Source organism: Myxocyprinus asiaticus, chromosome 42 (genome assembly GCF_019703515.2).
Source record: "Myxocyprinus asiaticus isolate MX2 ecotype Aquarium Trade chromosome 42, UBuf_Myxa_2, whole genome shotgun sequence".
In the NCBI taxonomy this organism is placed as follows: Eukaryota; Metazoa; Chordata; class Actinopteri; order Cypriniformes; family Catostomidae; genus Myxocyprinus; species Myxocyprinus asiaticus.
In genome coordinates, this window is record NC_059385.1 from 27,796,588 (window position 1) to 27,813,608 (window position 17,021).

Sequence of the window (17,021 nt, forward strand, 5' to 3'; positions counted from 1 at the left end):
TTTCCAAGCTGGTTAGTGCTGATTTGGTGCAAATCTAGCTGGTGGACCAGCATAGCAATGGGTGTTAGGAAGGTTATGAAATGCCAGGTAGGCATCCCAGACAGTGGAAAATGACTTTGACAGTTTGGGTAAGAGAATGGCTCAGGATGTGGCGCTTGGCCCATCTGTGCTCATTTGGGAATAAGAAAGCCTATTCCCAGTGTTCACTCATGCATGCAGCATTTGGGTCATCAGTTCACATTTCTGCTTTCCCAGGTTACACAGACAGTTTTAACAAAGATTACGGCAGCTATTGTCCTCACTTGTACGATGGCTCAAGAGGAAGAATGTGAGAGGACCATGAGCTGTCGGCCTTTGTTACCATTTGCTCATCGGATCTATTTACTGCCAAGCTCATGTGCGTTGTCTTGGACAACCAGCGAGCCCCAGGTTGAACCACTGTTTTCTTTTTAGCGGGTGGCGTACTTTTGTCTGCCCCTGCCTGGGTCAGCATCAAAGAAATATGAATGTCAGCCATTTCTCACCCAGCATGTAGTGGACTGGAGGCCCTGCCAGCATGAGAGAGAGCGAGAATGAGATGGAGAGAGGGAGTAAAGGGGTGACCACACATGCTACTGCATGTGTTTTCCACTAAAAGCACTGATAATTAATTTGTTACATCATAAAGAATGATTGTAGAATACTTTAGGAAGTACTAGAAAGTGTTCATTTTTGATGTGTCACCAGGGGCAGGTTTATGATTTCTGAGGCCCCAAGCAACCGATCAACCCAGGGCCCCATTTTGAAAATTTTTGCTTAAAAAATAACATAAAATTTATTTTAAATCATAATTTTAAATTCATCCTATCAGCTGTTGTAGCCAAGTACATTCAAAATGTTTTCTGAAACATAAAAACCTAGTTAAAGTTAATTAATGCATGTTTTCCAGTTTTCCACAATACAGTGAAAAAAACAAAAACAATATTTACCTACATATATTTTTACAAAACACTCTTTTTTTTATGAACAGGGTGTGTAAAACATGCTACACTAGCTAACATTTTGAAATTCAGTTTTTATTTATTATTATTGTAAGCCAACAATAATTTATTGTTGTCCAGTTTGTCATTGTAATTTTATACAGTATTATTATTATTACTTTGAGGATTTGTTGTATACAATAGTAATATATTTCTGTCTTATTTAATTTACTTTCACCAGGAGCTTAGATTCTGATGCTGCAGTGTATTGTTCAACATGTTGCAAAAGGCTGTTTTTTTATGTTAGCATCGTTGGCAACATTTGTTACAGTATTGTAACAGTAACAAGAGCAGAAGGAAAAAAAAAACAGTGCTGAAAGCGCTGAAACTCTACTTGGAACAATCTGGAATAATGTTAAGCATTGTAACAGTCACCTCTTTGCAACCTAAACTTGTTCAGAACGTTAAATCTTTGTGACACTGCTCAAAAAAAAATCTAGATGCAGCGCAACAAATGTAACAGAGCGTTTTTGAGTGAAACAGCGTTTTTGAGCCCTGAAATTCTTTTTAAGTTTTGACACTGTGTCTAAAAATGTGCCGGTCCTGTGAGACACTGAATAAACAGCAAGACGCAGTGCAGCAGGCATGGATGTTCGTCCAGCGCATTTACATAGGAAAACAATGGAAACACAGAGCAGACGGGGGCAAAAAACACGTTCGGTATGAATGGCCCCTAACTCATCCATTCGCATGTATCTGTGAGTGAGAGCGCGTGGGCGAAACAAGTTCGGAAGGCTTGTATATTTTTTTCATAAATTACAAACCCGAACTGAAAGTCTTACTTGAAAAACTGGACCTCTAACATGAAAGATGACAAGCTGACAACAGCGTATTCGCGCGTGACACCAGAACTGCATGTGACATGCCACCCCTCAAGCGGTTTTTGTGGAGCTTTCCTACTGGGGCGGGGGCCCCCCGATGTCAATTGCGTGGTGGTTAAAACCGCTACTGTGTGTCACCTAAGCTTGTCTTTTTTTTTTTCTCCCAAATTTGGAATGCCCAATTCTCAATGCGCTCTAAGTCCTTGTGGTGGCATAGTGACTCGCCTCAATCTGGGTGGCGGAGGATGAATCTCAGTTGCCTCCGCTTCTGAGACCGTCAATCGACGCATCTTATCACGTGGCTTGTTGAGCGTGTTACCGCGGAAACATAGCGCGTGTGGAGGCTTCATGCTGTTCTCCGCGACATCCGCACAACTCACCACGCGACATCCGCACAACTCACTACGCACCCCACCAAGAGCAAACCACGTTATAGTGATCACAAGGATGTTACCCCATGTGACTCTAACCTCCCTAGCAACCCGACCAATTTGGTTGCTTAGGAGACTTGGCTGGAGTCACTCAGCATGCCCTGGATTCAAACTCGCGACTCCAGGGGTAGTAGTCAGCGTCTTTACTCGCTGAGCTACCCAGGCCCCCCACCTAAGCTTGTTTTACATTTTTTTGTTTCATGCCATTCATAAGATAGCATGAAATGCAAATTGACCCCTATAACAGTGTTTACAGCAGTGGCGAGGACTCCACGACAGCGCATCCCTCCTACTTCCCGGGCTTTGGCACCAATGTAACAGGGTTTAAAATGGGCAAGGAGGAGGCGGTAACCGGCTGAACAGTCAAAGTAATATTATAATAAGAACTTAAACAAAAAGACACCAACACAAATACACACACGGCAGGTGCGTGTGGCTCTCTCTCTCTCGAACTGCCGCATCCGGCTCGGCCTTATCCCTCTCCTCGGCTGATTAGCCAGATTGGGGGCAGGCCGTATGGACTCACACGGCCCCGCCCTCCTCCTCGTCACAACCCCATTAACTTTTTTTAATAACAGTTCTAGTTAATTTTACAATAGTTTCATAAAAAATTTATAATTTTTTCAGCCCCCAATATAATACTAATTAGGTCTGTCAATTGTTAAAAAAATTTATACAATTAATTACATAGTATGGTGGCCTGTCGTGATCATTAAATAACTGTCTGATCGTGGTTATTTGAGATAACCACGATTATTGGGCATATTAATTCCAATCACATTTTAATTCCCAAAAAAGGGAATTTTAAGTGAATATACTGTATAATGCCATGAACGGTGCATTGAACTGAATGTATAAATGCATTCAGTTGAACTCCTAGTCTGAGCGTCACTGAGTCGCACCACGGATGTCATCCAGCTCCTGTTTGGAAGAGCAAGTGAAGTGCTTCTAAAGTGCTCTGAACTATCCCCTTCAATTTGCTTATCGAGCATACAGGTCTGTGATGATGCAGTCAACATGGGATTGCATCATATCCTGCAACATCTGGACAGACCAGGGACATATGCAAGGATCCTTTTTGTGGACTTCAGTTCGGCTTTCAACACCATCATCCCAGCTATACTCCAGAATAAATTACACCAACTCTCTGTTCCCATGTCTATCTGTCAGTGGATTACCAGCTTTCTGACAGACAGGCAGCAGCTTGTGAGACAGGGGAAATTCACTTCCAGCACCTTTACAATCAGCACTGGTGCCCCCCAGGGATGTGTGCTCTCCCCACTACTCTTCTCCTTCTACACCAATGACTGCATTGCCAAGGACCCCTCTGTCAAGCTCATGAAGTTTGCAGATGACACCACTGTCATCGGCCTCATCCGAGATGATGATGAGTCTGCATACAGAAGGGAGGTTGAACAGCTGGCTGTCTGGTGCAGTCAAAACAACCTTGAGCTGAACACGTTCAAAATGGTGGAGATGATTGTGGTCTTTAGGAAGAACACCCCAACACTGACCCCCCTCACCATTCTAAACAGCACTGTGGCAGCAGTGGAGTCATTCAGGTTGCTGGGCACTACCATTTCACAGGACCTGAAGTGGGAGACACATATTGACTCCATTGTGAAAAAGGCCCAGCAGAGGTTGTACTTCCTTCACCAGCTGAGGAAGTTCAACCTGCTACAGGCGCTGCTGATACAGTTCTACTCAGCGGTCATTGAGTCTGTCCTCTGCACTTCAATAACTGTCTGGTTTGGTTCAGCTACGAAATCAGACATCAGAAGACTACAAAGGACAATTCGGACTGCTGAGAGGATTATTGGTTGCCCTCTGCCCCCCCATCAAGAACTATACACTTCCAGAGTGAGGAAAAATGCTGGAAAAATCACTCTGGACACCACTCACCCTGCCCACTACCTTTTTGAACTGTTGTCTTCTGGCCGACGCTTCAGAGCTCTGAGCACCAGTACCGTCAGGCACAGGAACAGTTTTTTCCCTCATGCTATCCATCTCATGAACAGTTAAATTGCCCCATTGAGCAATAACTATGTGCAATACACAGTTTAGTCTTTTTTAATATTTATCCAACACATCCAACCTCTTCTGCCATTTCATTCCTCTGAAAAAAACAAAACAAAAAAAAAACATTTGCACTGTACATAATAGATTTGTATTTGCATTGTACATAACAGATAACAGATTTGTATTAGATTGCACTACGTATGTGTATGTGTGTATGTATGTATGTGTGTGTCTGTGTGTGTGTATGTATGTATGTGTATAACTATTTTTTATTTGTTATTATTATCTGTCTTGCTGCTGTTTTTGTATTGTTTTTGTATTGTTGTACACTGGAAGCTCCTGTCACCAAGACAAATTCCTTGTATGTGTAAGCATACTTGGCAATAAAGCTGATTCTGATGTGCGCTGTCAGCAGAGGCTCACGCTAAACTCCCACAAAAATATAAATTAACAAGTATTAACTGTGATAGTGAACACAAAGCGCAAAAGTTTCACTTTAAACTATCATTTAATGGCAAATTTTCCTGGTTCATACATGCTGTGTTAATGACACTGAGTGACACAGAGTACGCTTACTCTATTTCTGTGGAGTGATGAAATGATGAAACGAATTCTCAAAGGTTTTGCTTCATGACAAATAAGGGCTCGTGGGTTTAATCAGAGCATTAAAATAATGTGTGAAAGTAAATAAATTAGGACAGAAATATTTTACCTTTGTATAATATAATAAATTATTATATAAATATAATAAAATATATATAAAAAATATTTTTTATTTTTTATAAAAATTATATAAAGTAAAATATATGAGTTCAAAAACAACAGTGTAAATATAAAATTGACCAGACTAAGGTTGACCAAAAAGAGAGAAATATTTTAAGTATTTAGAAATATTTTGATATTTAAAATATGATTTTTCATGTCATTCATAAGTTTTTAAAGCCTTAAAAGGAAATCACATATCCCTATTTTATTATTTGATTTATATTTTTCAAGTTAAATATGTAAAAATGACTTCTTAAGGTGTATGAAGCACACATGCACCTTAAGAAATATTACAGTTTATATGACAATTACTTGTGAAAGCCATTAAAGAGACAATTAATCGTCATAATCGCAATTATTTGTTTGACAATTAATTGTCAGCCAAATCTCATAATCGTGACAGCCCTATGGTATGGCAATAAATTAATTGAATTAATCACAATCAATCGCATGTATAAATACAAGGCCCTCAAATAACAATAATTCAGTATATGGGGGCCTGGGTAGCTCAGCGAGTATTGACGCTGACTACCACCCCTGGAGTCGCGAGTTCGAATCCAGGGTGTGCTGAGTGACTCCAGCCAGGTCTCCTAAGCAACCAAGTTGGCCCGGTTGCTAGGGAGGGTAGAGTTACATCGGGTAACCTCCTCGTGGTCACGATTAGGGGTTCTCGCTCTCAGTGGGGCGTGTGGTAAGTTGTGTGTGGATCGCGGAGAATAGCATGAGCCTCCACATGCTGGGACACTCCGCAGTGTCATGCACAGCGAGCCACGTGATAAGATGTGCAGACTGACGGTTTCAGAAGCAGAGGCAACTGAGACTTGTCCTCCGTCCCCCGGATTGAGGTGAGTAACCGCTCCACCATGAGGACCTACTAAGTAGTGGGAATTGGGCATTCCAAACTGGGAGAAAATAAATTTTTTTTTTTTTTATAAAATTATAAAATAATTTAATATGATCAAATTATAAATAGTTATATTAAAATAATTATAATTATAATATATATTATAAAAATAATAATTCAGATAATTAAAATACATTACATTATTGTAGCAGACAAGTAAAGCATTTATAAGACAAAAGGTGGCTTACAGTCACCACCAATCCATTTTGCAATTTAATTCTTCAATCTATCAGAGATAGATTTATTATAAGGGCTTTTCTAAGGATGCTTTAATGTACACATGCGCCAGACAAACGCTTTTATAACGCTTTTATGGCATTGCGTTATAAACACAACTTTTTTAGGTCACTGTGTCGAGTTCAACAGTTTGAAACTTAGAAAAAATCATCACGAGACCACTGCATTCGGAATTGCGCTCCGTCCAGCTGTGTTTAAATGCAAGAAGTGTCCTCATCTTGTGCTGTTGCTAGTGTCAAGCAAATCTTGCACTCTGTACAGCTGGAGTTTCGCTTACTGCCCCCTGCAGAAAACAGGTGGTACTTCAAGCTTAACCCTTTCATGAGTAGGATCTAAATTCCCCTGAATGCCCCACAGAGTGAGTTATTTACACGCATACAACATTATGTTCATAAGAATGCAAAGAATATAAAAACAGTTAGGACTTATTGGGTTGAAAGGGATGTTTGAGCAGCTGTTTCTGTGAACTGCATAGCGAGTCTGTCTCTCTCCATGTCAGCAGCATGGCGTGAAAGCCGTTTTGAATCTGGCAGCTTGTGACATGACTGGCTGTTGCAGAAACATATATGTGTGATGCTACTGTGCTGGGCCCAGGGTTGGGAGGGTTACTTTTGAAATGTATTCCACTACAGATTACAGAACACATGCTGTAAAATGTAATTTGTAACATATTCCATTAGATTACTCAATATCAATAACATATTCTATATACTTTGGATTACTTCTTTAGCACTGGTAGATTTTTTCACTTGTTTTGCCAGTACAGTAAGACAAAACACACATTAAAAATACATTCTCTGAAAAACCTAAATATCTTATGCGGTGTTGTTTCTAAAACAAGATAAATCAAATTTATCTTGTTTTAAGGATTTTTAGATATTTTTACAGGAAAACAATACAACAATTATTATCAAGAATATGATTTTTGCCCTAATATCAAAGGTCTTACTAGAAAAATGAAATAACGTGAATTTTCTTGATAAAAAAATATGATCGTGCCTGGTAACATGTGCATGTAAAATGGCTAGAAATAGCATTTTAGCTTAGCGTAAAGCTGACAATTTACACAAGGTTTATTTCTATTTCTTCTGCTCCAAACTTACTTCAGACTTACTTCTCTGTCTGTTCGTATGAATGTAACACATCATAAGTGTCACGGACCCATCTGACCCGTCTGCCACATTCACTCAACCTTCGCTCTCTCCTGATTACTAATCACCTGCACCTGTCTCTCATCACCGCGTCAATCAGCTCCTCTACTTAAACCCCATTCTACTGTCAATCATTGTCTGGTCTCGACAAAGAATTCAGACTCACTTACCTGGCCCTCCAAGGAACTTCTTCACAAGATTCCGAGTAATTCCGCTCCACTCCTGCGATCCCGATCTCCTGACGATTCCTCTCCACTCCAGTGATCCCGATATCTGCCTTTCCAATGTAAGCACCCAGTAGTACGATCACCACCTAAAGAATATCCCACTCCTGAATTATCCCAGTCCTTCACAGCTCATCACTGTAAACTAGCAAGATGGTTCTGATGTGTAATTCACCTGTTTGTTTCTGTTTGTTTTTGTGTTGTAATAAACTCCTGCCGTTGGGTTCAACACCATCTCCGAGTCTGGGTATTCCTGACAGAAGACCAGACCGATAAAAGCCATGAACTTAGCTGATTCAGACCCGGTCCAGGAGCTGATTGACGTGCTCTGACGAGCACTCATCCCTCCAGCCAATCCTTCCGAATCTCTGTCCACGCCCAGCACTTCCGCAATTTCTTCTCCTGTCTATTCCGCGGTGAATCCAGCGCCCTACTCTGGATCGGCGGAGGACTGCTGCGGCTTCTTACTGCAGTGCTTGCTCGCCCTAGAGATGCAGTCACATTGTTTTCCTACGGAGCACGCGAAAGTGACTTATATCATCACCTTGTTGGCCGGACGAACGCTACAATGGACCCATTCACTATGGGATCAAAACAGCCCCGTAACGCAGTCACTGGATAGCTTTATTCATCATTTTAAGGAAGTGTTTGGACATCCTGTGGGTGACACATCTGCAGCTGAACAACTCCATAATCTCTGTCAGGGTAACAGTTCCATCACCGACTATGCTCTCAATTCCGCACTCTGGCCGCATCCATTGGTTGGAATGAGGCCGCTTTCCTCACCACCTATCGCCTGGGGCTTGAACCAAAGTTGCGGCTGCATCTCACATCCTATGATGACACCATGGGGTTGGAGCGCTTCATCCAACTCTCCATCCGGGTAGCCAATCGTATGAAGACTTGCCTTGATGAGTTGCCCGCTGAACAGTCCCCGTCGTTTCCTCCACGGAAGTCCCCTTACCACTCTCCAGAACCTGATGGTGAACCCATGCAGCTGGATGCTTTTCGGCTTTCCCCAGAGCGCCAACATCAGCTGAAGCAGGGTCTGTGCCTGTACTCTGGTGGTAAGGGACACGTAATATCTGTGTGTCCCATTCGTCCTCCCCGTTCACTGGTAAGTCACGTAATCGCTACTAAAATATGTGCCTCTCCTTTGTTTACCAGTGTAACAATAACTGCTCTTGGCTTCTCTTTATCAGTACCCGCACTCCTCGACTCTGCCTCAGCCGGCAACTTCATCTCGGACGCGCTCTGCCACTGGCTCCAACTCCAAAGACGCTCATGTGACCCCAAGCTCCAAATACACTCCATAGTCGGCAAGCCTTTAGGAAAAGGGATTATTCATTACTGTATGGGTCCTATCAAACTCCAAGTAGGAATTTTGCATACTGAAGACATCACCCTACTGGTTCTGGAGAGTTCCACCGCTGACATCGTTCTGGGATGTCCGTGGCTTATTCAACATTCTCCAGTCATCTCCTCGTCTGCCGGTGACGTCCTGAAGTGGGGACCCAGTGATTTCCTTCCTGTTTTCCACATCTTCCCTGTCCTAGACCCAAAGTCTCTGCCATGAAAACCCTTCCTCTCAGTCTTAACACAACCTCCATCGGTGGAAATCCCATCCTGCTATTCTCACTTTCAGGACGTCTTCTGCCCTCTACGCGCCTCACAACTACCTCCTCATTGACCATGGGACTGCGCAATAGACCTAATTCCTGGTGAGCCAGTGCCTCGTGGCAAAATCTACCCTCTATCTATTCCTGAGCAAAAGGCCATGGAGGAATACATTGAGGAGGCCCTCAATCAGGGTTACGTCTGCCCTTCTACTTCCCCTGCTGCTTCGAGTTTCTTCTTCGTAGCAAAGAAGGACGGAGGACTAAGACCCTGTATCGACTATCGCTCCCTCAACAAGATCACGGTCAATTTCCGGTACCCACTTCCCCTCGTCCCTGCTGCTTTGGAACTGTTGAGAGGAGCCACAATCTTCACTAAGCTGGACCTTCGCAGCGAATACAACCTCATTCGGAAGGGGATGAATGGAAGACAGCCTTCGTGACTCCGACTGGCCACTATGAGTACTTGGTGATGCCGTATGGCTTGGTCAACACACCCTCCATATTCCAGGACTTCATGAATGAGGTGTTCCGAGAGTATCTCCATCGATTCATCCTCGTTTACATCAACGACATTCTAGTATACTCCCAGAATGAGACCGATCATCGTCTACACGTCGCGCTTGTGTTTGAAAAGCTGAGAGGATTCCATCTGTACCTTAAGGCAGAAAAGTTTTCCTTTCATCAAACCTCCCTCCAGTTCCTGGGTTACATCATCAGCCCAGAGGGCATTCAGATGGACGAGGGGAAAGTGAAGGCAGTGCAATTCTGGCCCACTCCTACTACCATCAAGGAGCTCCAACGCTTCCTCGGTTTCGCCAACTTCTGCCGTCGTTTCATTCAGAACTATAGTACCCTCTCTACTCCTTTAACCTCCCTCCTCAGATCTAAGCCCAAAACACTATCATGGAACCCCGAGGCTTCACACGCCTTCCAACACATTAAGGACGCTTTCACCTCAGCCCCACTCCTTGTACACCCAGATCCTAATAAACCATTTGTAGTGGAAGTTGACGCCTCCACGAACGATGTAGGAGCTGTCCTTTCTCAGCAGCAGGGGAAACCATCTCTACTTCACCCATGTGCCTTTTTCTCCAGAAAGCTCTCACCGGTGGAGCAAAATTATGACATTGGAACCGAGAGCTTCTGGTTATCAAATTGGCCCTGGAGGAGTGACGGCATTGGTTAGAGGGGGCTCAACATCCCTTTTTAGTGCTAACTGACCACAAGAATCTTGAGTACCTCAGAGAGGTTTGTCGCCTCAACCCCCGCCAGGCACGATGGGCCCTCTTCTTCACGTGATTCAATTTCACATCTCCTATCGTCCAGGTAATAAGAATTTCAAAGCGGATGCCCTTTCCCGCCTCTACACTCTTGAGGAGAGTCCCGAGGAACCTAACACCATTCTCCCTCCTCACGTCGTAGTATGCCCCATCCGATGGTCCCTGGATGATAGCATTCACGAAGCCACCGCCACTGAACCAGCTCCATCAGGGTGCCCCGCCAACAAAACTTATGTCCCTTCCTCCCAACGCTTATCACTCATTGACTCCGTACACTCCTCCTTAGGCACTGGCCACCCTGGGACCAATAGGACCCTCTCGCTTGTCCAGGACCAGTTCTGGTGGTCACGCATGGATAAAGATATCTGAAGGTTCGTCCGGGGATGTCCAGAGTGTGCAAGATCTCGAACTCCACGACAACTTCCTACCGGTAAACTCCTTCCGCTTCCCGTCCCGCGCCGACCCTGGTCACATCTAGGGGTCGATTTTATCTCTGATTTGCCTTCCTCTGAGGGATACACCTGTGTTTTGGTTACCGTGGATCGCTTTTCCAAAGCCTGCAAATTAATCCCTCTCAAGGGACTTCCCACTGCCCTAGAGATTGCAGAGGTGCTCTTTAACCACATGTTCTGAAATTATGGCATTCCAGAAGACATAATCTCTGACCGAGGTCCCCAGTTTATCTCCAGAGTCTGGAGGGCTTTCTTTTCTCTCTTGGGTGTGACCGTCAGCCTTACATCTGGGTACCATCCACAGAGCAACAGGCAGATGGAAAGGAAGATCCAAGAGATCAGAACCTTCTGCCATCACCGCCAGAACCAATGGAGTCATTTCCTGTCCTGGGCAGAGTACGCGCAGAACTCCCTACGTCAGCCCTCTACCAACCTCACACCTTTCCAGTGAGTACTCGGCTACCAATCTCCTCTCTTTCCCTGGTCTGGAGAGCCATCTGATGTCCCATCTGTCGACCACTGGTTAAGAGAAAGCGAGAGGGTCTGGGACTTAGCTCACCACCACCTGCAGCGAGCGTTGCATTGCCAGAAGTTCCATGCCGATGCTCGGAGTTTCCCAACTCACATCAGGTTACGCCACCCTTGCAAAAAGCTAAGTCCCCATTACATTGGTCCCTCTACCATCACCAGACAAATTAATCCTGTCACTTACCTACTCCAACTCCCCCCCAATATCGTATCCACCCAACGTTCCACGTCTCCCTTCTAAAACCTTACCACCCGTCTCTCTCTCCTCATCCCTCAGAACCTAATCCTTCTGACGACCCCCCCCAGCAGTTATACTAGAAGACAGACCAGCCTACACAGTCCGAAACATGCTGGACTCCCGACACCACAGGGGTTGTCTCGAGTACCTCGTGAATTGGGAGGGTTATGGCCTCGAGAAAAGATCTTGGATTCCTTGAGACGACATCCTGTACCCGACCCTACTCTCCGACTTCCACGATTCTCACCCTAACCGACCAGCTCCGCGGGGACAGGGTCAGCCACGGCATTGGGAAACTCGTCCCTCTGGAGTGGTCCATGGAGGGGGGGTGTAATGTCACGGACCCATCTGATCCTTCTGCCACATTCACTCAACCTTCACTCTCTCCCAATTACTAATCACCTGCACCTGTCTCTCATCACCGCATCAATCAGCTCCTCTACTTAAACCCCATTCTACTGTCAATCATTGTTTGGTCTCGACAAGGAATTCAGACTCACTTACCTGGCCCTCCAAGGAACTTCTTCACAAGATTCCGAGTAATTCTGCTCCACTCCTGCGATCCCGATCTCCTTACGATGCCTCTCCACTCCAGCGATCCCGTTATCTGCCTTTCCAATGTAAGCACCCAGTAGTACGATCACCACCTAAAGAATATCCCACTCCTGAATTATCCTAGTCCTTCACGGCTCATCACTACATGTCAGAACCATCTTGCTTGTTTACAATTCACCTGTTTGTTTCTGTTTGTTTTTGTGTTGTAATAAACTCCTGCCATTGGGTTCAAAGTCTGGGTGTTCCTGACAATAAGAAAGTGTTTCACAGCCATTCAAATGCTCTTTGGATCGCATCATTTATATGTATACATTTTTCCATCTGAAAGGACTAAATATTAAATGAAACAAAAGACAATAAAATGCAAAGTAATCTCTTCAGTAATCAAAATACTTTTTGAATGTAACTCTTCTAAATACCAATGATTTAAATTGTAACTGTAGTGGAATACAGTTACTTATATTTTGTATTTTAAATACTGTATGTAATCCCATTACATGTATTTCGTTACTCCCCAACTCTGGTCGGGCCCAGTTATTAACCGTCACATGTGTGACGCTACCTATGAAAGGGTTAAATTGCTCAGAAAAATGTGGTTCAAATTAAATTATATAATTGGATAGCTATATATTTAAAAAGCTACTGACTTGTGAAGTAGCTTCAATGTTAATAGCTAACTCGTTTTTCGAAAGAGTCACTATTAACTGATACACATACATTTTACAGTCTTTCTTATCCAGGAAAATGGACAATAAATATAGATATTTCATCATTCACTCACTCATTTTTGTCCAATATGTCACTTCCCCTAATACCACCCACCTCTGACTAGCATTAACAAGTAGCAAATATTCATTGCTGTGCTGTAAACCAATTTTTTTAAGCCCTTAGATATGTCCTGCCTTAACTTCCTGTTTCAATAGGAAACACGTCAATACAGAAAAAAAAAAAAAAAACTGCACTCATCAAGCCATTTCATGGGGTCTTTAACTACATTCAATTATGATTAGCTTGTAGTTCATTACAGTTTCAAAGTAGGTTCCCCAACACTGCTGTCAACTATTAAGGGGAAGAACAATGTGAAAACAGCTTTTATCATTCAACATGGAAAGAGAACAGAACTGTATTTCATCCATCTAAAGAAAAGGCATCTTTATTTTTCTTCCCATTAGGGACACAAACAGATAATTAAATGGATGATAGAGGTTAAACGCACTATATCAGCTATCAGACTTCCTTGTCTTTCTTTGGCAATCTTGTTTTTAAGAGTGTCTTAGCACATTAGCCTGATTTCAGACACTACTAACTGAGAACAGCCTTTTTCCTCGCCAAGTTCTTGTCTGTGGGCAAGAAAGAGAAAGAGAGAGAGTTTGAGAAAGCGACAGTATTTAACCTACTGACACAGTTGTTCAGTAACGACAAACAGTTTCCAGTGTCTCCAATTCCTGTCCTCATGTCCCCTAGGTTGGATTATAAGGTTGTGCGGTGAAAAGGAAGATTCCACATGGTCTTGGACCATTACAAAGCCTTGAGTCTGTGGATTTAGATTAGGGACAGTAGGTGAATGCAGTGTTTACACAAAACAAGATTTAGCCAGGGGATGTCTTGCAAATTAAAGGTTGACTTTAAAAGTCAAATGAAAAGAATGGACTTTGGAGAGCATGCCAATTACAAAGTGTGCAGCAATCATTGTTGTATTAATAAAACGAGGAATGTTCTTTCCTGTACAGTCGTGGATTAGTGATGTCAGAAGCAATGGACCAACAGGATTAATCTCATGAAAACTGTCAAGAACATGTCTTTGTGTCATATTTTATACCACATATATATTATGGAGGGCCAAATAGGAAATAATTATATACAATTTTGTTATAAATCTGAATGTATATTTAGAAGTCCTGAATATATATAGTTGTAAATCTGAATAGAGTCATAAATCAAAATATAGTCATAAATCTGAATAGATAGTCATGAATCATAAAACATAATTGTAAATCTGTATAAATAATCATAAATCTGAATTTATAGTTATAATTCTGAATATGTATATAGCAATAAACTGGAATATATAGTCGTTAATCCGAATAGTTGTAAATCTGAATACATAGTTTTAAATCTAAATATATATTATTTAAAATCTGAATATATAGTCATAAATCAGAATATATTGTTGTAAATCTGAATAGTTGTCATTCGGAATATACAGTTATAAATCTTATTATATACAGTATAGTTGTAAATCAGAATATATAGTTGTTCATTTGAATAATTGTAAATCTGAATATATAGTTTCAAATCTGAATATATAATGATAAATCTGAATATGTAGTCAGAAATCGGAATATATGGTTGTAAATCTGAACAGTTGTAAATATGAAAATATGTATTTAAATCTGATTATATAACTGTACATCTGAATATTTAGTATAAATAAACATGAAATAAACATTATGTGTGTATACTGTGTAGGTAGGTAGGTAGGTAGGTAGGACAATTAAGGCAATCTACTACCTTTTTGGTACCCTACAATGGCTCTTTGGCACTTTCAGAACATTGCTGCTCTGTTTGTTTGTACTGTTTCTCCAACACTATTTTCAGTAGCCTACTATGATGCAATAAATAAATAATATATAAAAAAATAGGCTCCATTTTCTTTTCATGTTGGGTAAAAATGTAATGATTTATTCCTTTGTGAGATACACCCAATAATACATAGCAATTAACAGGACAGTGCTTTTTCTTGATTTTCAGTATTAATTTCTTCATGTCTGTGTATTAGTGGTGCTATCAGGGTGAGTGTGTTGCATTTGGGACATGGCCACAGAGCGTTGATGGAAGCTGGGGACCTTGGACCTCCTGGGGCGAGTGCAGTCGGACCTGCGGCGGTGGCGTCTCCTCATCCATGCGACATTGTGACAGCCCATCGTAAGTAGGCAAAGTAAGCCAGAACAAAGTTGAACGGGTCCCTGTTGAATCCCACTCAACGCTGCTCACATTAATCTCGTTTCTGTCTCACCTTTCTCAAGCCATGTGGTGTATAGATGTGCACAACTCAAGGCTAGAAAGAGTACAGGACATTGGTTGGGAAATACCATAAAGTTTGACATTGAAAAATGCATCTACTTAATTATTGCACTGCATTAATAAACCATAGCCCACCAAAAATGTAAACTGATTTTAAAATTATTACTATTATTTTTTTTATCCCCTTTTCTCCCAATTAGGAATGCCCAATTCCCACTACTTAGTAGGTCCTCGTGGTGGCGTGGTTACTCACCTCAGTCCGGGTGGTGGAGGACAAGTCTCAGTTGCTTCCGCTTCTGAGCCCGTCAATCCGCGCACCTTATCACGTGGCTCGTCATGCATGACACCGCGGAGATTCATACTACTCATGCTACTCTCCACGAGACGCTCAATTTACCACACGTCCCATTGAGAGCAAGAACCACTAATCGTGACCACGAAGAGGTTACCCTATGTGACTCTACCCTCCCTAGCAACTGGGCCAATTTGGTTGCTTAGGAGACCTAGCTGTCAATCAGCACACCCTGGATTCCAACTCGTGACTCCAGGGGTGGAAGTCAAGGTCAATACTCGCTGAGCTACCCAGGCCCCGGATTTTAAAATGATTTTAAAGAAATTTTACTTGATTAGCATTCTTAAAGATGGGTTTCCTACATGTGGTTTTAAAAATTCGGTCACTCAGAAACATTATTTGTCATTATTTTCTAACCCTCATGTCATTCCAAACACATATGCTGTTATTTTTCCGTGGAACACAAAAGTTGAATTTTTTTGAAGAATCTTTTGATTGTTCTTGCTGTGAGAGTGCACAGTGACCACATGTGTCAAGCTCCAAAAAGAAAAAAACAACACCATTAAAAAAGTCCATATGGCTTGTGCACTATATTCAAAGTTTTCTGAAGTAATACGATAGCTTTCTGTGAGAAACAGACCAACATTTATGAGTTAACATTATCAGTGAATAATGACTTAAATTCAAAAGCACACAATTGATATGGACTACTTATTTGATACTTTTATTTAGTTATGTTTAGTCCTTTTTGGAGCTTAACAATGTCAAAAAACTACCTAAAAAATCTCCGGAAAAATAAAATTATATGGGTTTGGAACAACATGAGGATGAGTAAATAATGGCATAATGTCTATTTTTGCATGAACTTTTCATTCAAATATTTATCAGCCCCCAAAAATTGTATTTTTAATTTTTTTGTTCCGACTGATGTTTTTTTCTTTTTCGCGTAATGTCTCTACTAGGTAGTTCAAAACATGCGTGGATGTAGTTTGGGTTTCATTCGCAGTGGTTTCAGAAAATTCTGCCCTTGCACTCTCCACACAGACTGGCGGGAGTGTGACCGGTGTAATATGTAACACCTATGTAAGACGATCAGCCCTTAAAACAGGACTACCTGAAAGAAAGGGAAACCATAGCTTTAAGCCAAGCTGCCCTGGAAAGCATTTATTAAGAGCGGCCCCTGAGAACGCCACCCAACCAGTCGCTTTCCCTGCCAGACAGCATGGGGGATGCTGAGAAAGAGCGCCAGAATCACCTAAGCTTTAGCAAAACCTTATTACTTGCCCTCAGGTCAAAGTAACCTGTGGAGAAACGGCCAAACAACAAGAGCAGCAAAGCATTCACCGAGAGACGAGAAAGTCCTGGAAACATACATCAAGAGTTTATAAGGTCAGAAGAAAAAGTGCATGCTGCCCTGCTGGCCATAACAACCTGAGCAGATGGGCCTACTGGTAAATCGGCA

General features: G+C 42.2%; 1 protein-coding gene across 1 annotated transcript in view; it reads left to right on the forward strand.

Annotated features, from left to right (window-relative positions):
• The window catches only part of LOC127432336 (A disintegrin and metalloproteinase with thrombospondin motifs 6-like), a 139,197-nt gene that overhangs the window by 61,354 nt on the left and 60,822 nt on the right, over nucleotides 1–17,021 (forward strand). The window contains exon 12 of the mRNA XM_051683260.1: nucleotides 15,023–15,168. Within this exon, the coding sequence (XP_051539220.1) occupies nucleotides 15,023–15,168 (146 nt within the window). The remainder of the gene's footprint in view (nucleotides 1–15,022; nucleotides 15,169–17,021) is intronic.